General features: G+C 46.0%; 1 protein-coding gene across 1 annotated transcript; it reads right to left on the bottom strand.

The window, feature by feature from the left end:
* Positions 1 to 259: 259 nt before the first annotated feature.
* On the bottom strand, positions 260 to 24,614 carry PLEK2 (pleckstrin 2). Its single transcript, XM_032620897.1, has 9 exons — positions 24,137 to 24,614; positions 16,438 to 16,602; positions 7,317 to 7,498; positions 6,010 to 6,101; positions 5,507 to 5,694; positions 5,169 to 5,270; positions 3,351 to 3,434; positions 2,375 to 2,453; positions 260 to 1,622 (listed from the first exon to the last, which is right to left on the bottom strand). Exons 1-9 carry the CDS (start codon positions 24,176 to 24,178, stop codon positions 1,495 to 1,497), a joined length of 1,062 nt encoding a protein of 353 aa, XP_032476788.1. The 5' UTR covers positions 24,179 to 24,614; the 3' UTR covers positions 260 to 1,494.
* Positions 24,615 to 24,845: the final 231 nt, after the last annotated feature.

Consider the following 24,845-nt stretch of genomic DNA (forward strand, 5'->3'; position numbering starts at 1 on the left):
TGGATAATGCTCAACACTTAGTGGAAACCTACAGAGACGTGCTAAGCAGTACAGTTACTACTCAGCTGCCGTACTTGACCTAGCTACTTTTACATCGAGAACAGTGTAAATGGTTCCGGATTTTTAAAAATTCAAGTGCTAGTACTCTTGGCGAGAGTTGACCCCTGATTTGCCTCAAGGTGATAGTCAACTACTTTTCAACACACGATACTGATACCATACAGAGTGGGGTGTAATTGTGCTAATTTAGAGTCAAGAAGCCATCAAACCAAATGCAGTTTAATTCAGGTAAACACCTGTTGATAACAAGAAGCAATAAAGAAACTAATTCCAAGGACATAGACCTTGGTGAAATGCCAAATGGAAAATGGTGCTTTAAAAGGCAGTCTCTTAGAATGTAAGGAATAAAGTAAAACCTCAGATCAGTTATTCTAGACAAGATTAAGAGGAGACAGTTCAAACTATTGAAGAGAATGAATTTTTACTTAAGCACTTTGGAAGTATCCACTCCCCTTAAATGTAAGTTACGTATCTATTCATTAAAGGAAGCCGAAGCACTTGTACTTGGCAGATTACTGTATTAAACTTGAAAGTAATAAAAATGTTTTTAAAGATACTGTATGATGCAGACTTTTCACTACTTCAGATTAACCTCCTAACTGGTGAAGCTTCTTGGTACCTATTTGTCTCCATTAATCTTCATTCTAAAACCCAAAATTTCATGCCTTGATTTAATTCTTTTCCCATTGACATCTTTCTGTGTCCTTTAGAGAGCTGTTCCTGTCCTTCAACAAACTCCTGCTCTATCTAAATGACATTTTTTTCCACAGAAAAACTGTAATTTTACTTTGTATGTGTGACTAATCTGTCTGAGTCCATGATTTCTTTTCTGCAACGTATAATACTTAACGAAAGCTTATTTTTCAAAGCAAAACGATATTTTCAAAATTTTGCCCCCCATCCCCACTTTAAGATGAGGCATGTTTTAGTGACAGATCACTTGAGATGTTTTTATAATCAGCTTGCCTAATAATTCGTATAGCCTTAAGCATGAAAAACCTTTGAAAACTAAAACTTGGTATAGGAATTCTAATAGCCAGGAACAAATAACAATTTTTATTCATTCCAAAGAATGAGTTGCTGACAGCATTTCAGAGAGCGCCACCATGAGACTATAATGTTTTATTTAGTATTACAACGTGGCCAGTTAGTGTGACAAGGGAAACCTACTTTGGTACCCAAGGAATGGCTGGTTGTGATGATGAGCGAAAGTCAAGATGCTGATGCCTAATGGCTATTCTAGCATTTCCATGTTAACTTTGAAGGTGGGGAAGGAAATAGCACCACTGCCCACTGTAATCTAAGGAACTCTTCACCAATCTTACTCCAGTACAAAATAGAAAAAGCTAAAAGTCTTAACACATTCCCTTTTTCCAGGAAATCCTGTCATCTGTTAAGAGGGAGGAATCCTGATCCCATTCCCTCAGATCCTTGTCACGTTAGCTTTTTGATAGCTTCAATCCACTCTGAACGCTCAGCCTTGCTGCTGGCCTGGATATAATAGTGTGTGTCATCCTTAGTAATCACTTTGAAGAGATTTCCCTGGACATTCCCTTTAACCCCTAGGCAGGAAGAAAAAAAAAAAAAAATCAGCAAGTGAACATCCATGTCTGCTTTCAGCTGGGAGTAGCTGAAAGTCAACTGAGACAGACAAAAACACATACCATGAAGTATTTCTTAGTACAAATGTGTATGGTTAGGAAATCCCACCAGATGTGTGCTTTCCTGTATTCCTCCTGTCCATCCCCTCTCCCTCACCTGTGCCTTAAGGCCTGCCGGTGCTATGTCTGGACATTCTTGGAAGCCCTCTTGGCCTGCCCGCTATGCAAACCACAGGTCTACAGTCTAACTCACATCAAAGAGTCCAGTATGTTTATGTTAAAACCAGACACAGATGTGGGATTTGACTTGAATTGTTTTAACTTCTTTGAACCTCAATCTCTACATCCATAAGTTAAGAATAATACTATCCTCCTACCTCAACTGTCTATTGTGAAATTAGTGTGCTAATAGTGTGTTGTCAGTCCTTAAGCACTATTGTAAGCTACTGTTCTTAGGCGGAAGCCTATGGGCCAGTAAGCACAGAAAAGGATGGGAAAGAATATGAAAGACAAGGGTCATTTAGTTGTGTTGTTAACACACTAAGAACACCCCACTTGCCCTTTCTCTGATCGGCTTCAAAGCTCACACCATTCATCGTCTCGCTGAGAAAGCCCATCAGCCCTCACAGCTTAGCCCTTCAACAGCAGAGTGTTAACTGAGAGCACAGGAGGGAGGCCCCCGAGATCAGGCCAGGGCGAAAGTTGCCCCTTACCAGTGGGAACGCCATTATCCTCCAGAGCAGATACAAGTGAACCACGAAGAGAAAACCCACCCACTGGCCGGTTCTCTTCCTGCAAAGGAAAGGAGACCTGATTAGGAACTGTGTGAAGGCACAAAAAAGAAGAGTCACCCTCTCATCTATAACCACCCGCAGTCAGCCTGCTAAAGTAGTCTGTGAGAGTTATTTGTAACAGCAGTTGAGGCTGAACTTGGACATCATATGGCAAGTCGTCTGCACCAGCGAGGAAGTCCGGGCTTCTTCATTCCACAGCCAGCTGCAGCAGTGCCACCCCCCTCCCTGTCCCTCGGCCCTCCCTGTGGTCTAGCAGGGTCCCGGGGTGGGGTACTCTTTCAAGTTCCTTCAGTTTCTCAGCTTAGGGTGGGGTTCCTGACTGAAGCTCAGCAAGGGAGGAACATCCATTCTTATTTCAAAAAAACAAATGAATACATCTACCAAGACAAGGCTGAACAGGCTGACTAAAAGGACATTTTTCTTTTCTTCTGATTGGAATTAGATCAAACCCAGCATGCAGGAATACTTATTATCTGAAACTCAGAATTATGGCTTAAATATTACATGGTAAAAGAAACCTTTCAAAACGTTGGTGGGGACATGAGGTTGAAGGGGCAGAATTCCTGGACTCTTTGGGTGGAAAGGGGTGAAAAGAGACTAGAAAGCACCAGTTAGGAGTCTCTTTATCAGCCCACCTCACCTTCCCTAGGCACACAGCCAGCTTTGGAGAAACTGAAAGACGCTTTTCCTCTCAAAACAATGTAGATCCACTGAGCAGGCAACAATGTGATGAAAGAAAGGAGTGATCAGACTGTGAGGGGTAGCTTGCACCGTGGAAGGAAAGGCATAGTGGGTGGGAGTTATGGTAGGGACGCTGGGAGGAAGGGCGGGGGAGGTGAAGCCAGCTGCCTGCTCTGCTCTGGAGAGATGTCTGGGAGCATGACAAGGCACTCACTTTGGAAGGGTCGTAGTAATGCAGAAAAGCCGGGTCCTTCCTCAGAACAAAGCGCCGCACCTTCCAGTTTTTCCTCTTGTGCCCCTGAGGCAAAGAGAGGGTGCAAGGCTCATCGGTGACAGCTCTCAGTCACTTCCTCCCACCTCTGTGCCTCCAGTGCGGAACCTCAAACCTCCCAGCCAGCCTGCTCCAACGAATGACTTTCTCAAAAGAGCCTGGAGACCTGGGGATTGCAGTGACGTGTCATGGACTTCACAGCTCAGTGACACTTCACCAACAGCAGTCACCTTTAGCCGAGTTGACACAGCCAAAGAGGGTCAGCACTGAAAGAAAGGGGGAGCACTGCCTGGACACCACTCAGGGCACACGGAGGACAGGGAGGTCACAGGTTTCAACTGGACCAAGAACTCACAGGCAAACTTGAACCCAAGGGCACCAAATTTTAAGTGTCAACTTAGTCCGAAAACAAACCTACACCTACAGGTATATATGTGCACTTATATACAGTGAAAACCACTTTGGCATTCCGCATCAGAAAAAGAGTAAGGCGTATGGTTACCAAAGGGGAAAGGGGGTGGGGGAGGGATAAATTAGGAGTTGGGGATTAGCAGATACAAACTATTATATATAAAACGGATAAACAACAAGGTCCTACTGTATAGCACAGGGAACTATATTCAATATCCTGTAATAAACCATAATGGAAAAGAATAGGAAAAAGAATATGTATATATATATTCATAACTGAATCACTTTGCTGGACACCAAAAACTAACACGACCTTGTAAATCAACTCTACTGCAAAAAAAAAAGAGTAAGAAACAATCAATTATATGTTTAAATCTAAGCGTGGAAGATACTGCCGTGCGTGTGACTGTGGCTTCACCCCTAGGTCACAAAGCTTCCTTAACCCTCTAGTCTGGAGCACCCCGAGTCCCTCCCACACCCTCCTCCTCTCCCAGGACCTCACTACCTCCCCTCACCAGACTCCCTTCAGGCCCAGCAGAAGCAGAGCCCTTGGAATAAACAGGCAGTTACGTGGACGGTAAGCAATCTAAGAGCAGAAGGGGATCCTGATACGCAAGAAGCAGGTGACAATGACATCGAGTGCTCCAAGAAGATGGGAACGGTGCTGAGCAGTGTTGTACAGACGCACACATTCACGTGGCGTGTCAGGACTGCATAGACACAAGAGGTGTGTAGGAGACTGGCTTACACCTCACGTGCCGGGACGTGGCAGCTTGGTTTGCAGGCACAGGTGGACATGCCGCAGGTGTGACTGTGACCCGGCTATCCCCGCTTAACGTGGCCGCTCTCCCAACGTGGTAGGAGCAGTGGCCACGGTCAGTTTTTAAACACAGAGATTACACTGCAGAATTTCACCTTCAACCTACTGAAGTAGGTGGAGAAAATACTTCTCGAGGGGGCAGGCAGAGTCCCACAAAAGCAGGCAGAGACCCCAGGAAGCCTCAGGGAGCAGAAAGCCAGCAAAGGCAAAATGCCAACCAGTAGGCAATGCCTTTCCAGACAAATAAGTGAACTGGGCAGTGACATAGGCATTGTTTTCTAATGCTGTGATAACTACTTGTGTGCACTTTTCCCGGAACGCCCCCTTGTCTGGGGCTCGTGTATGCGTGAGTGGACACGTGCATGCCCCTTGATTTGCTCCCGGTGGCTGCCACTGGACCCTGACTTTAGCAGATTCTGCTGATAATCAGTGCCCCTGGCAATCTCAGCCCTTCCCGCCCTTTGCAGGGATTCCTGCCTCCCCCGAGCTTGCGAACTGCCCATCTGCTCCCTGCTCCAAGGCGGCCATACCTGCTTGGCCAGATAGCCTTGCTTTACCACTGTGCCACTTAACTCCACGGCGCTGAGACTGATTTCTTCCTTGGAGCTCATCTTCCTCTTGGGGCTCTCAGCCTAGCGGGAAGGAGAAAGCAAGGACTCTGTTACCAAAAAGTCCTAGTTCTAGGCTGTGGAGGCTACTGCGGGGGAAAGGAAAAGCCTTCATACAGAAAACCCACTCCACCTGGGGTGAAGCTGTTCCCCCAGCCTTGGCCTCTCACCCGTGACTGTGGATCCCCACCCGCCCCCCAACTCTGTTGCCTCTTCCTCTCTCTGCCCCTGTGGCAAAAGGAACCCACTCCCTAACTTACAAAAGTGTACAGGGCCATGGAGTCATCCAGGAACTGCTCAGCCAGATCCCCAGAGCGAATGGCTCCCGTGCTTCGGGTGCCTACCGGCCTCAGGAAGTTCTCCTCCATGAGCATGGAGGCCAGGGTCATGGCCTCCAGACGGCTGGCTGCAAAGTTGTTGGAGATGAGCCAGTCCACCAGGGAGGAGCCTGCATCAGGGTAAGGGCAGCACCCGTCAGACGACAGGCTCCAGACCAGCTTCCTCAGGGGTGCTTGGCTGTGACCTCATTGACCTTGACCTCTTGGGCAGCCTTGCATAGCCTTGGGGCTCTGCCCTAGAGCAGACCGAAGGTCACACCTGCTGCTCAGAGCTGTGGCCGCACTCACACGTGGCCATCTCAGGCCAGCCCCTTGGCTGGCAGGCAGCTCTGGCCTCAACACAAGCCGCTCAAGCACACTGAGTCCCGGATCACCAAGCCCCAGGTTTCCAGTGCCTGGCCCAGCCCCCGAGAGGGGAGGCTCACCTATGAAGGTCTTTTTGTAGGTGCTTCCCTGCTCCATGTTGGGGCTTGGCCGGATTCCACTGCTGCTGTCGTGCATCTTGTCCACGATGTGACTACACAGAAGGAAGGCAAAGGGGAGGGACCCTGGTCACACTGACAGGTATGAGGGAGGGTCCAAGAGCCGTTGCTAAGGGTATAAAGCACATGGCACATGGGATGATACACATCGCAAAAAAGGGGGTATTCCATTATGCATCAGAATTTGAGAGGTAGGATTTGGGGACGTTCCTTTTTCTTCTTGCTCATCTAAATGTTCTAACATTTCTAGACTAGACAGGTATTCCTTCTGTAGTAGAACTAATGAGCTGTGGCTTTTAATTTAGAAACTAAAGAATGTTCAGTAATGATTCTCTATGATCTACTGCATAAAGTTCAAACTCCTCCAGCTGCTTCTCAAAGTCACCCATCATTTGAACCCGCACTCATCTGCCACTGGTCCTGCTTTGCACTCACCACGGTTCAGCCGCGCCCTAGATGCACAATCAAGATCCCAGAGCCTGGTATGAAGCTTTTTGGTAGTTTTGCTGCCTGGAAGGTTAGGGGGTATTTCCTGCAGATGGGCTGATGTAAGAGATTCCATGATGGGAACTCCTTTCATCCGTCCCTACTTTATAGTATCGCCTCCACTACTGTTTTCCTTCTGTTCTGTGGGATGATTCCTGCCACAAATGGAAGATCTTTTCTCATTCTCTGTTTATGTACTTGGGCTGGAAAGCCCCTGAGATGAGACTTTGTTTATTCTCATTTGCATCTCCTGAGCACCTAGAGCAATGTATGGCATGCAGCAGGCACTCAATAACTGTTTCTTGAATGAATGAATAAATGAATGAATGGATGAATGGATGAAGAATCCCACAGAGCGAGAATGCAACCGCTACCGGAACGCATCGTTCTTGCCCCCAGGCTGCAAACAAGACTAATGACGGGTGAGCAGGGATTTCTGGGGAGCTGTCACATAGCCCTGAGCACCCTGGCTGAAACTGAAGAGAGGGTGTCAAGACACTGAGGGGGCCAGGAGAGGCACAGGCCCCAAGAGGTTCCCCGGGCAGGTAGGTAGGGCCACTCCCAGGCAGAGAAAACAATGTAAGCAGGACAGTGACAGCGAAAGGCCCTGAAGCACAATGGTGGTACCAGTCAGGCCTGGGTAACAGCCACAGGCCACCCCCCACCCCCGCCAAACCCCACCCCAACCCTGCATCCCCGCTGCACACACACAGAAGAGTCTGCAGCCAGGCCAGATAGGGCAAGGGCAGGGCCCAGGCACTCACTGCAGGCTGATGTGAGGGGGCAGCTTGAAAGAGTTCTTCAATATGTGGAGCTGTTGGACCTTCCCCGGCTGCCCCGCGTGAATAGCTCCTGTTATCTCAAAGGCCCAGGCGTCCCTCTCCTCTCGAGAACAGGCCTCCAGGAAGTACTCCGTGGATGTTTGAGTCTTCAGCTTAATGAGGAGCTGTGGGAAGACAGCCAGTCAGACCGAGCAGGCAAGAGAATGCTGGCTGAGCAGCTAAAATGACAGAACCGAGGGGAATCCAGGAGGCCACGTGGTCCAGTGACTGCCGGGTGCCTGAGCGCTCAACCACACCCCAGCTGGTGGTCTTTAAAGATTTGCTTGTACACCTCCAGTGACGGGGAGCACACCACCTTTCCCCTTTGGACAGACTCATTAGCATAGGGTCTGCTTCCTGGGCACTTGGTCTCTCTGCTCCTGATTCTGCCTTCTAGAACCACATAGATTAAGCTCACCTCCTATGACAGCCCCTGTGCTGAAGTGGGAAATGCACAGGCTTCCAGGTCACACTGATGTGGATACTTAGCTATGGACGTTTGGGCACATTAAAGGACCCACTGACTCTCAGTTCCTTCATCTGTCATATGAGGCTATTAATGCCCACCTTGAAGGAACTGTTAGCTCTGTTCCTTTTCATCCTCTTTCTAATCGGGTCTAATCATCCCAAGTCTTTCACACATTCCTCATATGATACTGTTTAAACTTTCTCAACCAGTTTATGCCCTGCTAAATGTTCTGCCGTTGGTTCAACATTCTCATAAAATACGACCCTTGGAATGGAACAAACTGCTCCAGGGAAGGTCTGGGGGTACAAGACAGCATGGGCCTGAGGTCTCAGCAGTGGCATCCTCAGGGCTTGATGCTCTGGGCAGTCAGCTGAGAGTCTTTTTCAGGTGGGCCACATCTCCTCCATCTTTTAAATGGGCATTTAGGGTTTTTTTTCAAACATTGTGAGATTGTGCATGTTGATCCTACTAAACGTCATCTGAGTAGACTGGGCTCACCACTTCTGTTGGAAAACAGAAGGATTCTGTCTCATTCTGATTCTGGTTTCCAATGTATTAGCTCCTACCTCGCTTTGCTTGCGAACTTCATCAAGTCCTTCACCTAAACAGCAAAAATGGTGGATAAGACAAGGCGGGCTCACAGTCCCAAAGAGTACCATGAAGCTGTTCCTCCAAGTTAACATGGATTCACTCATCAACATCGTGGAAAGATGAGTTCAACCAGCACCCTGTCAGTCTGTAGTTCGCCATTTTAATGAAAAGATCTCAGGAGAGACTATAAAGTTCCATGTGAAATCCAGACACACTTTTTTATAGCTTCCCTAATTAAAAATAAACACACACACACACACACACACACACACACGATACACTTTATAACTTGTTCTTAGTGAACCTACTGACTCCTCTTGGCTTCTTCCCCCTCAAGTAGTCATGAACTGGCAGATGCCAATTTTCTCTGTTTGAGAATTTTACGTAGAATTAGCAAGAAGTTCACAGCTCCAGTTAGCAACTTGTCTCCTTTTTCGAAACACAGAACAAAGTTTTCCTATCGCCAGCCTGTTCTACCAGCACTTCTGCTCTCCACTGTTCCTTAAAGACTATGAAGCGGTATCACGTCAACAAGTTAACCTACAGCGGAGGAAGAGCCAAGATGGCGGAGTAGAAAGAGGTGGAGTTCGCGTCTCCTCACAACTAGGGCCCCTACCAGGCACTGGTCAGGGACCTCGGAAACCTAAAGGGACGGGAGGAATCCCCGAGCAACCGGGTAGGATGCTGGGGGCAAGGGGGAGGGGAGGAAAAGAGGAGGCAGGATGGGACTGGCACCCCTGAGGGGCGGCTGGGGGAAGGGAGGGGTTCCCATGATTGGAGGAGCCCGCCCATGGAGCAGGGATTAGCAGGGATGGGGAGAGACCTTTGGGGTACTGGGGGATCGGAGGGGAACGAGGCTAGCGTCTCCCCTGCCTGCTTGAGCCCCAGAGAGCCTGCTGGGGCCCTGGGCCTAAACCTCAGTCCTCCGGGACCCCCTCCAGCCGCGCGGCACCTAAGCTCCGCCCACCACCAAGGCCTTTTCCAGGCTTCTTTTTTTTATTTTTTATTCTTTGTTACTGTTTTTTTTTTTTTTTTGCTGCGCTGCACGGCTTGATTCCCAGGCCGGGGCTTGGACCTGAGCTCCTGTGGTGGGAGCACTAAGCCCAAACCACTGGACTAACAGTGAACCTCAGACCCCAGGGAATATTAATCGTTGTGAGATCTCCTGGAGGTCCTCATCTTGGCACCAATACCTAGCTCTATCCAACTGCCTGCAAACTCCAGTAATAGACACCTCAGGCCAAACAAACAGTAAGACAGGAACACAGCCCCACCCATCAAAAAAAATGAGACAACAAAAAAATATGTTACAGATGAAGAAGGTAAAAACCTACAAGACCAAATAAATGAAGAGGAAATAGGCAACCTACCTGAAAAAGAATTCAGAGTAATGATAGTAAAGATGGGCCGAAATCTCGGGAATCCAATGGAGCCACAGATTGAGAAAATACAAGAAATGTTTAACAAGGACATAGAAGAACTAAGGACCAAACAAACAGTGATGAACAACACAATAACTGAAATGAAAAATACACTAAAAGGAATCAATAGCAGAATAACTGAAGCAGAAGAATGAATAAGTGACCTGGAAGATAAAATGGTGGAAATAACTGCTGAGGAGCAGAACACAGAAAAACGAATGAAAAGAAGTGAGGACAGTCTCAGAGACCTCTGGGACAACATTAAACGCACCAACATACATATTATAAGGGTCTCAGAAGAAGAGAAAGAGAAAGGGTCTGAGACAATATTGGAAGAGATTACAGTCAAAAACTTCCTTAACATGGGAAAGGAAATAGCCACCCCAGTCCAGGAGGTGCAGAGAGTCCCATACAGGGTAAACCCATAGAGAAACACACCAAGACACATATTACTCACACTAACAAATATTAAATTCAAAGAAAAAATATTAAAAGCAGCAAGGGAAAAGCAACAAATAACATACAAGGGAATCCCCATAAGGTTGTCATCTGATTTTTCAGCAGAAGCTCTGCAGGCCAGAAGGGAGTGGCAGGATATACTTAAAGTGATGAAAGAGAAAAACCTACAACCAAGATTACTCTACCCAGCAAGGATCTTATTCAGATTGGACAGAAAAATCAAAAGCTTTACAGACAAGCAAAAGCAAAGAGAATTCAGCACCATCAAACCAGCTTTACAGCAAAGGAACTTCTCTAGGAGGGAAACACAAGAGAAGAAAAAGACCCACAAAAACAAACCCAAAGCAATTAAGAATATGGTAATAGGAGCATACGTATGGATAATTACCTTGAATGTAAATGGATTAAATGCTTCAACCAAAAGACACAAACTGGCTGAATAGATACAAAAACAAGACCCGTACATAGGCTGTCTACAAGAGACCCACTTCAGACCTAGGGACACATACAGACTGAAAGTGAGGGGATGGAAAAAGATATACCATGCAAATGGAAATCAAAAGAAAGCTGGAGTAGCAATACTCATATCAGATAAAATAGACTTTAAAATAAAGACTGTTACAAGAGATAAGGAAGGACACTACATAATTAACAAGGGATCAATCCAAGAAGAAGATATTACAATTGTAAATATTTATGCACCCAACATAGGAGGACCTCAAAACAGGGCAAATGCTAACAGCCATAAAAGGGGAAATCAACAGTAACACAATAATAGTGGGGGACTTTAACACTTCACTTACACCAATGAACAGATCATCCAGACAGAAAATAATAAGGAAACACAAGCTTTAAATGACACAATAGACCAGATAGATTTAATTGATATTTATAGGACATTCCACTCAAAAGCGGCAAAATACACTTTCTTCTCAAGTACACATGGAACATTCTCCAGGATAGATCACATCCTGGGTCACAAATCAAGCCTCGGAAAATTTAAGAAAACTGAAATCGTATCAAGCATCTTTTCTGACCACAACGCTTTGAGATTAGAAGTCAATTACAGGAAAAAAACTGTAAAATACACAAACACATGGAGGCTAAACAATACACTACTAAATAACCAAGAGATCACTGAAGAAATCAAAGACGAACTAAAAAAATACATAGAAACAAATGACAATGAAAGCACAACAACCCAAAACCTATGGGATGCAGCAAAAGCAGTTCTAAGAGGGAAGTTTATAGCAATTCAATCTCACCTCAGGAAATAAGAAAAATCTCAAATAAACAATCTAACAATTTAACAATCTAACAATCTAACAATCTAAACAATCTAACCTTACACCTAAAGCAACCAGAGAGGGAAGAACAAAAAAAACCCAGTTAGTAGAAGGAAAGAAATCATAAAGATCAGAGCAGAAATAGAAATGAAGAAAACTATAGCAAAGATCAAAAAAGTTGGTTCTTTGAGAAGATAAACAAAATTGATAAACCTTTAGCCAGACTCACCAAGGAAAAAAAGGGAGAGGTTTCAAATCAATAAAATTAGAAATGAAAAAGGAGAAATTACAACTGACACCACAGAAATACAAAGGATTATAAAAGACTACTACAAGCAACTATATGCCAATAATATGGACAACCTGGAAGACATGGAGAAATTCTTGAAAGGTACAACTTTCCAAGATTGAACCAGGAAGAATTAGAAAATATAAACAGACCAATCACAAGTAATGAAATTGAAACTGTAATTTTAAAATCTCCCAGCAAATAAAAGTCCAGGACCAGATGGCTTCACAGACTAATTCTATCAAACATTTAGAGAAGAGCTAACACCTATACTTCTCAAACTCTTCCAAAAAATTGCAGAGGGAGGAACACTCCCAAACTCATTCTACGACGCCACCATCACCCTGATACCAAAACGAGACAAAGATATCACACACAAAAAAGAAAATTACAGACCAATATCACCGATGAATATAGATGCAAAAATCCTCAACAAAATTCTAGCAAACAGAAACCAACAACACATTAAAAGGATCATACACCATGATCAAGTGGGATTTATCCCAGGGATGCAAGGATTCTTCAATATATGCAAATCAATCAATGTGACACACCATATTAACAAATTAAAGAATAAAAACCATAGGATCATCTCAATAGATGCAGAAAAAGCTTTTGACAAAATTCAACAACCACTTATGATAAACTCTCCAGAAAGTGGGCATAGAGGGAACCTACCTCAACATAATAAAGGCCATATATGACAAACCCACAGCAAACATCATTCTCAATGGAGAAAAACTGAAAGCATTTTCTCTAGGATCAGGAACAAGACAAGGCTGTCCACTCTCGCCACTCTTATTCAACATAGTTTTGGAAGTCCTAGCCATGGCAATCAGAGAAGAAAAAGAAATAAAAGGAATACAAATTGGAAAAGAAGAAGTAAAACCGTCACTGTTTGCAGATAATATGATATTATACATAGCAAATCCTAAAGATGCCACCAGAAAACCACTAGAGCTAATCAGTGAATTTGGTAGAGTTGTAGGATACAAAATTAATGCACAGAAATCTCTTGCATTCCTAAACACTAACAATGAAAGATCAGAAAGAAAAATTAAGGAAACAATCCCATTTACCATCACAACAAAAAGAATAAAATACCTAGGAATAAACCTACCTAACAATGCAAAAGACCTGTACTCAGAAAACTATAAAACACTGATGAAATAACTCAAAGATGACACAAACAGATGCAGATATACCGTGTTCTTGGATTAGAAGAATCAATATTGTGAAAATGACAATACTACCCAAAGCAATCTACAGATTCAATGCAATCCCTATCAAATTACCAGTGACATTTTTCACAGAATTAGAACAGTTTGTATGGAAACACAAAAGACCTCGAACAGCCAAAGCAATCTTGAGAAAGAAAAATGGAGCTGGAGGAATCAGGCTCCCCGACTTCAGACTATACTACAAAGCTACAGTAATCAAGACAGTGTGGTACTGGCACAAAAACAGAAATATAGATCAATGGTACAGGATAGAAAGCCCAGAGATAAACCCACGCACCTAAGGTCAACTAATCTATGAAAAGGAGGCAAGAATATATAACAGAGAAAAGACAGTCTCTTTGCTGGGAAAATTGGAAAGCTATATGTAAAAGAATGAAACTAGAACCCTACCTAACACCATACACAAAAATAAACTCAAAATGGATTAAAGACCTAAATGTAAGGCTGGGCATTATGAAACTCTTAGAGGAAAACATAGGAAAAACACTCTTTGACATAAATCACAGCAAGATCTTTTTTGACCCAGTTCCTAGAGTAATGAAAATTAAAAGAAAAATAAACAAATGGGACCTAATTAAACTTAAAAGCTTTTGCACAGCAAAGGAAACCATAAACAAGATGAAAAGACAACCCTCAGAATGGGAGAAAATATTTGCAAATGAAGCAACTGACAAAGGATTAATCTCCAAAATATACAAACAGCTCATGCAGCTCAATATCAGAAAAACAGACAACCCAATCCAAAAATGGGCAGAAGACCTAAATAGACATTTCTCCAAAGAAGTCATACAGATGGCAAAGAGGCACATGAAAAATGCTCAACATCACTAATTATTAGAGAAATGCAAATCAAAACTGCAATGAGGTATCACCTCACACCGGTCAGAATGGCCATCATCAGAAAATCTACAAACAGTAGGTAGTGGAGAGGGTGTGGAGAAAAGGGAACCCTCTTGCACTGTTGGTGAGAATGTAAATTGATACAGCCACTATGGAGAACAGTATGGAGGTTCCTTAAAAAACTAAAAATATAACTACCATATGACTCAGCAATCCCACTGCTGGGCTTATACCCCGAGAAAACCATAATTCAAAAAAACACATGTACCCCAATGTGTATTGCAGCACTATTTACAATAGCCAGGACATGCAAGCAACCAAAATGTCCATCAACAGATGAATGGATAAAGAAGATGGGGCACATATATACAATGGAACATTACTCAGCCATAAAAAAGAACGAAATTGGGTCATTTGTAGAGATGTGGATAGACCTAGAGTCTGTCATACAGAGTGAAATAAGTCAGAAAGAGAAAAACAAATATTGTATATTAATGCATATACGTGGAATCTAGAATAGAGACACAGACATAGAGATCAGACATGTGGACACGGGGCGGGAAGGGGAGAGTGGGATGAACTGGGAGATTAGGACTGACATATATACACCACCATGTGTAAAATAGATAGCTAGTGGGAACACGCTATAAAACACAGGAAGCTCAGCTTGGTGCTCTGTGATGACCTAGATGGGTGGGATGGGCGGTGGGTAGGAGAGAGGTCCAAGAGGGAGGGGATACATGTATACATATAGCTGATTCACTTCGTCGTACAGCAGAAACTAACACAACATTGTAAAGCAATTACACTCCAATTTTTAAAAATTACCACCCCCAAGAAAAAGTTAACCTACAAGTTCCAAGGTTTAATTTATTGAAACCCAGAGTCTTAAATGCACCTAGAAAACTAGGTTGTCTTAGAACTGTCTCACTTATCTGTAAATCTTTCTTTTTTATTAACCATTTATTCAACAAACATTTACTAAGCATCTGCTATGTGCCCAGGCATTGTGTCTGGTCTGATGATGCTACAAGGAAGAAGATGCAGACCCAAGTCTCTTACCAGGCTCAGCACTCCCCAGCAGTCCCATCCCACCCCCACGGAGAGCTACACCATCTCTTTTAATCAGTGGTATTTCCAGGTTTGCAGTGGAAATTACAGAATGACATTTCACTTTTGCAGCCTCTTAGGCTGGAATGATATTCAATGCCTCTCTCTCCCTTGCCCTCAACATCCGGTCAACGATGTCCTGTCAATGTTTCCTTCATAATGTTTCCTCAGGTTCATCCCTTCTTTCTGCCTCATTTCATGCCTGATTATTTTAACAGCTCCTTTTGTTTCCTATTTGAGAAAACTTTTAAACTATAAAGAAGTACAAAACAAACACCAGTAAACCCATTACCCAGAATTGACTGTCATTAATATTTTCCTATACTTAGAAGATTCATCAATTTGTCTAGAAGAGTCAAAGAAGAAAAACATGATAAGAAAGAAGAAAATGGTAAGATCCCTTCTTTATGGAACTAGTTATCTTATTAGGAACTGAGCTTAGGTGTTCATTTTGGTCTTCCTAAGAGAGTTTTCACCAGCCCCTTCTCTCAGTCAAGACCTTCAATGGCTCCCTATTACCTGTACCTGGCCCCAGCCAATCTCCCACCAATCCTTCAGTGAACATACCCTTTGGCCACAATGGCCATCCTGATCTCTAAATTTATCCCTACCTGTCCCTCCACTTTTACCCAAGACCTTCTACCTGCCTGGAAACTCTGCCTCTTTCCTCTTTCAGATCTTTGCCCAAACCTCTACCCCTCTTAAAGCTGTACCTGAGCAGACAGCCTATGATGGCATTTTCCTCTCCTTCAGCAATACAGTGTTCTCTGCAGTTAATAATGTTTGTACCAACATTTGGAACTCTGAATGTTTTTCTGTTAATCACTTGCTTTCATAATAAGATCATTAACTGAAAGAAGCAATCTTACCATTTTCTTCCTTGACACCTCCAAGCCCAGCAAATTTCTTGGCACTTAATGGGCCCTCAGTAAATGATTAATTCAGATTCGTTTCTGATGGTAGAGTTGAAGCTGCCCCGAACTTTTGGAACATGTGCCCCTCGGGGGATGAAAGTCTTCCTATTGAACCCCAAGTAGCAGTAATTATTCACATTTGTGTAGTGGCTCCTAGCCTACAAGGTGTTTTGACCCACCGTTACCTTCATGATTCTCATCACAGTCGTGAGAGTCAGGTGTCGTTATTTTATCCCATTTTATAGATGAGGGACTAAGGCTCGAAGAGATGCAATTACTTGCCCAAGGTCACATGCCTGGTACGTGATGTAGCCAGGATTTGAGTCTAGGTTTTTCAGTAACTCAGCTCTTCCCGTGACCCACACCACCTTCACCAAAGAGGCCAGAGACGGGAGGGTCCAGGGAGTGGGAGGGAGGAGCTGGGAAGCAGGGGCCTTCACTTACTGGTCGGTTTTCATACTCCAGGCAGGGGCAGGTGATGGTGCAGCCATCCAGAAGGATGCGGCCTTTGGGGGGGATCACTTTCCGACCCCCCTCGAGCTTGTAGTACAGCAACGTGTTCTGCCGAAGGATGAACCATCGCACCTTCCAGTTGTGGACAATGTGACCCTGAGGACAGACAGGAGAACCCTGAGGTGAGGTGGCCGAGGGGACAACGTGGTGTCCAGGGAGAGGTGGCCCATGGCACAGGTGACCAGACTGTGCCATGGGATCAACTCTCCAATAAGGGGACAGAATTATCTCTCTTTTTTAGCTTAATTTTATTTTTTTACTTTGAAATAGTTTCAATTCAGAGAAAAGCTGAAGAAAATTATAAATTTTTTTACAAAAGCAATCAAGAGTTAGTTTTTAACACGATGAAGCTCCAATCACTTCTCAGTATTTTATTGTGTAACTCCTACCAAAAAATAAAAAGGGTATTTCCAACATAACCACAATACGACATTAGAAAATTTACATGAATATATTATTTTCATCTGTTCCACAAACTCCATTCAAGTTTCACCAATTACCCCAATAATGTCCTTAATTGCGAAAGGATCCAGTTCAGAATCACGTTTTATTTTCATTTTCATGAAGAAAGCATGAGCTTTGGATCTCTTTGTCATCTCTTTTGAGTATGTAACAAACACCTTTGGCATTGACTTTCTAGTTCCCATCTGTTCTTTTTTTCTGGTTATAAGCCTTGAAAGAAACTGCAAAGTCAACAGAAGAAAAGATCCTGCTACTGGGAGACAGCCATTGTTAACATTTTGTATTTCCTTCCAGTCTTTTTCCCTTTTAGTTTTTACTTTCTAGTTTTTTTAAAAATCAGGATATTACATATATGAGTTTTATTTTCTAGTTTTTCTTTTGCTGACTTTGCCAGGCATCGTCTCACACCATTAAATTTCTTTAGAACATGTCTTTTAATGACCACTAGGTGGATGCATCATTTTCTTGTCCATCTCCTGTTGTAACTGAGGTTGTTTTTTTTCACTATTATAAACAACTCTGCAATGAATATCCTTGCACATAAATTTTGATCTGCATCTCTTAATTTTTTTTCCTTAGGATATATTCCGAAAAAAGAATATTGTTAGTTGAAGGATGTGGGCAATTTGTAAAGTTGAAGCCACAAATTGTTAAGGATCCTAACGTTTTTACCTAGCCTGCTGTGACAGGCCTAAAAGGCAGGGGAGTTGGGGGGGCTCTCAGGTGGGTCATGGAGCTAGTGGACAGGATAGTCAGGTGAAGGCAGAGAGTCTGTTTCTAGAACAGAACAGTGGATGGGAGAATGTCTGCTGAAGAATCAGAATGAAATGATTTTGTACACGCTCATGAAAGTGGCTTTCTTGGCATGTTTCCCAGAGCAGAGCCCAATTAGGGCTGGATTCTAACCAAGAGAGAGGCACTTTATCTGATTCAGAGACTGTCCCCGATTCACTGGTTTCCTGACCCAGCATTTATTAATGTCAAAGGCCGCTTCAGTTCTCATATCTGTGGTGCTGCAATTCTGTTCCACGCTCAGCGTGCGTGTACTGACTGTGTTAGGGAACAGAAAATTGTCGAAGGAGTCGACTGTGTGAGCACTGGTCTACACCAGACCACATGGCCCAGACTCAAGTCCCCTCGCCCAACAATCCCTGCTGAGGGGGTCCTGGCGCAGCAATTAGCAGTAAAGGCAGTTGCTGGCACACAGGTGTGGCTCCGGCATGGGGGCCGGTGTGAGGCGGAGAAGGGGAGGGGGCAAAATAGTCTTAAACCTTAAAACATAGGTGTTCTGAGCTGAATTATCCCCCCCTCCCCATTCATATGTTGAAGCCCTAACCCCCTACTACCTTAGAATGTGACTGTATTTGGAGACAGGGCCTTTAAAGGGGTGATTAGGTTAAATAAGGCCATTAGTTGGGCCTTAATCCAATCTGACTGGGGTCCTCACAAGGAGAGGAAATTTGGACACGCAGATGTCAGGGAGGCATGCACACAGAGGAAAGGCCATGTGAGCACACAGCAAGACGTGCCATGTACAAGCCGAGGAGAGAAGCCTCAGAGGAAAGCAAGCCTGCCAACAACTTGACCTTAGACTCCGACCTCCAGAACTGCAAGACAATAAATCTGTTGTTTAGGTGGTCCTGTCTGTGGTATTTTGTTATAGCAGCCCTAATAAACTAAAACAACCGGAAAGGAGAAAGGGGCCTGGAGATGTTAGGGAGAAAAGTGTAACCAACACATGTTGAGCAGAACAAACCAATAGAGATAGGGCTACGTTTCCTGGACAAAATGCTACATTTCCCAGAATCGATGGCAGGAAGGAACAGGGAGGTGGTCAGGTTGCTGCCAGTCCTGTGCACGGGGCATTTTTGGCAGCCACCAAGGTGGCAGGATAGTGGTGGAAGGACAGGTTCTTCTGACACCCAATCCCCAGAGTTACCAGGGACAAGTGGCAAACAGTGGCGGCAGTGACGTTTCCACAAGAAACGACTGGTGGTGCTGTTGGATATTTTGGTCTGGCTGCATCATCTCTGGCTGTGTGGCACCCGGCCCTCCCAAATATTCCTGAGTTACTTGATATTTATTATTCTCTATGAAATCCCTTCCGTTGAAACTTGCTAGAGTGGACCGTGTTATGAGCAGCTAAGAATCCAGACTGACAGCAAAGGAGAGCAATCGAAGAAAGGCTGATGAGATAGAATCTACTACGTAGGTAGAAAACTCGGAGCAGCTGGTGACTTCACTGTGGCCAGAGGGGAGTCCCTGAAGACTTTTAAGCAGAAGGATGACAAGCGTAGGTTCTCAGGATCAACCGACCACACCTGAGCAGAACAGCTGAGTAAGGTCGGCCAGACTGGAGCAGCCAGCTCAGCTGGAGGTTACTGTAATAATCCACCAAGTGAGAAGGAAAGCCCCATTATCCCTGCTTCTCAGATAAGCTTCGCCATAATCAGAGGGCGTAAGGGACTCATCCAAAACCAGCAGGCAAATGGTGTCAGAGGCCAAAAGCACAGTGGCATAAGCTGAAAAAGAGCCCAGGCTTTCCTTCACCTGGGAATCTGCCTCCCTCTCCAGGCTCCTTGTCTGTAAGTGGCTGACTGGGACCAGAGGCCAGTTGGACCATGAATGGCTTAGAGCCCCTTTAGGGGGAAGGAGGAGATTCCATAAGCTGCGATGTGACCCTAGGACTGGGCTTAAGAAGCACAGAATGGGACTTCTCTGGTGGCACAATGGTTAAGAATCCGCCTGCCAATGCAGGAGACACGAGTTCGAGCCCTGGTCCGGGAAGATCCCACATGCCGCGGAGCAACTAAGCCCATGTGCCACAACTACTGAGCCTGTGGTCTAGAGCCCACGAGCCACAACTACTGAGCCCGCGTACCACAACTACTGTAGCCCGTACGCCTAGAGCTCCGCAACAAAGAGAAGCCACCACAATAAGAAGCCCACATGCCGCAATGAAGAGTAGCCCCCACTAGCTTCTCTCTGCAACTAGAGAAAGCCTGTGCACAGCAACAAAGACCCAACTCAGCCAAAAATAAAAATTAAATAAATAAATAAAAATTGAAAAAAAAAAAGCACAGAATGTTACATCTGGAGGACCCTTTGAAAAAGCCTATACTATACTCCCTAACTTTAATGATGAGGAAACTGAGACCCAGAAAGGTCTTGCCCAAGACCCTACAACCCCAAAGAAGCAGAGATGGTATTTGTTGTGGGTTGAATTATGTCCCCCCAAAAGATACATTGAAGTCTTAACCCCAGGGAACTGTGAATGTGATCTTATTTGGAAATAGGGTCTTTGCAGATGTAATCAGGTTAAGATGAGGTCATACTACACTAGGGTGGCCCTAATAACACTAATATGATTGGTGTCCTTATATGAAGAGGAAAATTTGGACACTGAAAGACACACAGGGAGAAGACGTCATGTGACGATGGAGGCAGAGATAGAATGATGCATCTACAACTCAAGGAACAGCAAGGAGTGCCTGTGTGAGATAACAGAAAATGCAATATATTGCTCTTTGCCCCCGGTTCTTGGTACAGAGCTCCTGAACCCCCTGTAATTTCCTGGGTGACAGGAGTATCTTTTGTGTAATGAGGCAACTCTGGGTGGGCTCCTGGGTGAGGGCTGGTCACTGGAAAGACCACACCATGATTAGAAGCTTGGAATTTTCAGCCCCCCCTCCCATTCTCTTGAGAAAAGAGAAGGGCTGGAAATGGAGTTAACAATCTATCATGCTTACATGATGACACCTCCATAAGATCCCAGAAATATGGGATTTGGAGAGTTTCCAGGTTGGGGGACACACGGGGGTGCTGGGAGAGTGGTACACTCGGAGAGGGCACAGAAGCTCTGGGCCCCTTCCCACATACCTTGCCCTACACATCTCTTCCACCTGGATGCTCATTTCTTTCCTTTATCACATTCTTTAATAAGCTGGTAAACATTAATTAAGTGTTTCCCTGGAACCTCTGATCTATAGGCAGTTGGTCAGAGTACAGGTGACAACCTGGGCTTTTGACTGGTGTCTGAAGTGTGTGTGTGTGTGTGTGTGTGTGTTGGAGCATGGGGGAGGGCTGCGGAAGCAGTCTTGTAGGACTGAGCTCTTATGCTGTGGGATCTAACGCCGTCTCTGATAGCGTCAGCCTTGAGTTAAATTGTAGGACACACACTGGGTGTTGCAGAGAATTGCTTGGTGTAGGGAAAAACCTCCACACATTTGGTGACTAGAAGAGTCAGAAGTGAAATGTTCTGTGTAAAAGTAAAGGAACCCCACAGGACAGAGAAACACACAGTGGGGAAGAGCTAGATTTTTCCTACACAGGAAGGAATAAACCTGCGTGTTTCCTTTACAGCCTGCGAATACAAGAAACAAAAGCAACAAAGAAGGATTCTCCCCCGCAGGTTTCAGAGGGAGTATGGCCCTGCGAACACCTCGATATGAGACCTTTAGCTTTCGAAACTTCTTCTAGCCTTCTTGCTTTTTTCTTCCAAGCAAATTTTTTCCTTACTCATACCATTTATATTTTTACTCTTTGGATTATAATATTATAAACATTTTTAACCTCTGCATAACTGAAATTCACTTGTAATCATTTGTTTATTTGGGGGGACATATAGGTAGTTTCCAGTTTTTTCACTACAGAAATAACACTTTGTTCCTAAAGCTTGTATGGCATTTCCTGGGGATAGAGTCCTACAAATGAAATTTCTAGGCCAAAGCGTGTCGACACTGCCATGTCATTTTCTGAGTGTTGTTTCTGAGGTACGAGCCGGGCAGCAATGCCTGATTCGGTGCTTCAGCTGCTTCTTAAAGCACAAGCAGTCCTACCCATGCAGATCCGCCTTCCTTCCCCCTCACCCTCCTTCTAAAGCCAGGCCAAGTGAGCACTCTGCATTTCTTTCGGGAGCTTTGCTTCTTTCTTGTCTGGGCTGGATTAAGAGCCAAATCCATCATGTCCCTGCCCGTCTCCTGCTTTGCCCTCACTGGTGACGACTGTTCTGTACGCTGGGTTTCCAGCTTAGGCCCTGCCCCACTCCTGGACCGTAACCACCGCCCCCCCCCCCGAATCTGTGGAATCCCACCGTCGTAGCCCTGCACCTTCTCCAGTGGCCATGGGGGCTGCTGTTGCCATCCAGGAGGAGGGGGGAAATGGGGGAGAGGAAAAGTCCGCCTGATCAGTGGGCAGGGACAGTTAGCAGGGGCAGGGGCCCCATCCCTGCCTTGTAGGAAAGGGTGTGGCTTCCGCTTGCCTCAGGGTCAGGCTCCAGCTTCAAACTCTTGTCTTTGGGTTTGGCTGGAATGTGCTTTAGGTATTTCAGCCAAGGCCCTCGGTGGGCTTTTGGGGCCAGACCTGGTTGACTGTCCTCACTTCCCTGTACCCTATACTCCCTAAGCTGCTACCCTGGACTGGGTGGCCCATCTGGAAGAGAACTCACATCCTTCCTTCCCTCCAGCCCTCCCCTGACTCTGCGTGGTGGTGGTGTTGGTGGGGAATCATATAAGGTAACCCCCAGGAACAAGGGGACGCCCCAAAGGGCCCCTCTGCGAGGGCTTGTCCTCAACAGGCCCCTACCAGGGCTCGGCTATCCCGGCAATCAACAATGGCCATCAAAACCCCTGCCCAAACCCCTCTCCCTCTCACCTTATAAGCTGCAGGAAAAGCTCCCCATAGGTGGTCTCTCTGAGGTGCAGCTGCCTCCACAAACTGTGAGGGACCAACCTATCACTTTAATCCCAGTGGCATGGAACAGGCGTGGAATTTTGTACCTGCTTGTATCCACTCTGACCCTTGATCCGGCACAGCCTCCTACACCTCCTGCTTACAGTTTTGAGCAAACAACACACCCGCCCTCCTATGTCATATAGTGTGTAAAATAACATGGCTGCATTACCTATTGAACAGAAAGTGACTTGAGACCTCAGGGTTGATCTGGTGGCCAGGGGAGGCCGAGTCCCTTCATCCCTCTTCATCCATCCCCCTCCCAAAGCTATAAACTCAGAAGAGCCAAAAGGCTCATCCCCAGATTTTATGCTCTGCTCTTAGGGTTAGCATAAATGTTTAGTGTGAACATCAATGTTAAAAGAACTTTTAAAAATCTAATTTCCTCTTGCAGCTGCTTTTTCATTCATTTTCTACTTTTTTTTTTTTTTTTTTTGGTACGCGGGCCTCTCACTGTTGTGGCCTCTCCCGTTGCGGAGCACAGGATCCGGACGCGCAGGCTCAGCGGCCATGGCTCACGGGGCCCAGCCGCTCCGCGGCATGTGGGATTTTCCCGGACCGGGGCACGAACCCGTGTGCCCTGCATAGGCAGGCGGACTCTCAACCACTGCGCCACCAGGGAAGCCCTCCCGATATGTTGAGTTTTTGTCTGGACTCTTGCTTGCTGTGGGAAAGGCCACATGGGGTGATGTGGAAGAAACGAGGATGGCGGTTCCAGTCCCGGCTGTTATTAGCCCTGGGGCTCTGGGCAAGCGCTCTCATCTTTCTACCCCTGTTTCCTCATCTGTAGTACAGGAATAACAATACCCACCCCGCAGTGGGCAGAAAACGGTTTGGAGTCAGCCTGAGTGGGTTTGATCCTGTTCCATCACCCACTAGTCCAGATCCTGAGCTACTTAACCTCTTGGAGCTTTGTTTTCCCCTTGAAGAAACGGGGGGTGGGGGGGTAATGTGGTACCACCAACCTGTCGGACTGTTGGGAGGATTAAAGGAGACAACGTCCAGGACTGGTGCACAGTAGGGGCTTAAGAAACATAAGCTTCCTCCTCCCACACGGGTTATTGTGAAAAATATAGGAGATGATGCATTAACTGGACGGGCGCTGGGGACTACCGAACACACTTTCGTTGTTTTAATACATCATATTTTAATCCTATACGCTTCGTATTTTAGTACGTTGTTTTAATTAAGCTGTCCACTACGAGTAGCCGCCCCCTGCACCCCACACGCCCTAGCCAAGCGGGATTCTCCTCCTCGCCTGTGCCCTGGCCCCTCTTTTCTAGCTAAAGCTCACCCCCAACCACTGTCCACCCGGCTTTCCCTACTACACGCGACTCCGCCCAACGTGGCCCCAGGCCGGCCGACCGCGGCTCAGGTGAGCCGGCGCCCGCCGCGGGCCCGCCCCGGGCCGTGTCCGGAGAGGCTCCGTTGCGCTCACCCTCTTGACGAGGAAGCCCTCCTTGAGCACGCCGTCCTCCATGTCGCCGCCAGCGCGCCCTCCCCGGTGCGCCGTCCCGCGCTCCCGCTCCTCCGCGCGCAGCTCGGCGCGCGCTGCGCCCAGGAAGCGCCTCCGGTCCGGCGCCGGCGCCGCCCCGCTGGCCCGCGCCCAGAGCCCGAGGCCGCGGGGCCTCCCGGGCAGGAAGTCAATCCCGGACGGGATTTCTGACGTGGTCTCCCCGCCGAAGGTGCCCTAAAGTCCGTGGTTAGTTCTCAGGGGAGGGCCGCCCCCGTGTCGCCTCCCGGAGCCTTCCCCGCCCAGGCTCTCTCCATCCAGGTTCCCCCAGCGCGCTCTGCGCCTCTGACTCTTCCCGTCTTTGCCCATCTTCCTCCACTCCCAGCCTTAACCAGGTACTTGCCTGGCACTTAGTATATTGCTGTTGACCAATACTTAACGGAATTAAGCTGAACCGAAAGGATTTCAAAGATTTGGGGTCATTCCTGAGCTCCATGGAAATGGAGGTGGGAGAGTGGAGGAGTTGGAACCAGACTGGGAGCTTTATCCTGGCCTCTGGTGGGGGCAGAGAAAGTTCCCATTAGCAAGGTCACAGGTTTAAGGAAGCAGGCACAGTCGGTCCCCAAAATACACCTCTCCCCTCAAAAAGTTAGAGCTGAAGTTTCCATCATTAGGGGCAAAAGTTAAGGGAGTG

The sequence above is a fragment of the Phocoena sinus genome, chromosome 2, assembly GCF_008692025.1.
Source record: "Phocoena sinus isolate mPhoSin1 chromosome 2, mPhoSin1.pri, whole genome shotgun sequence".
Lineage (NCBI taxonomy): Eukaryota > Metazoa > Chordata > Mammalia > Artiodactyla > Phocoenidae > Phocoena > Phocoena sinus.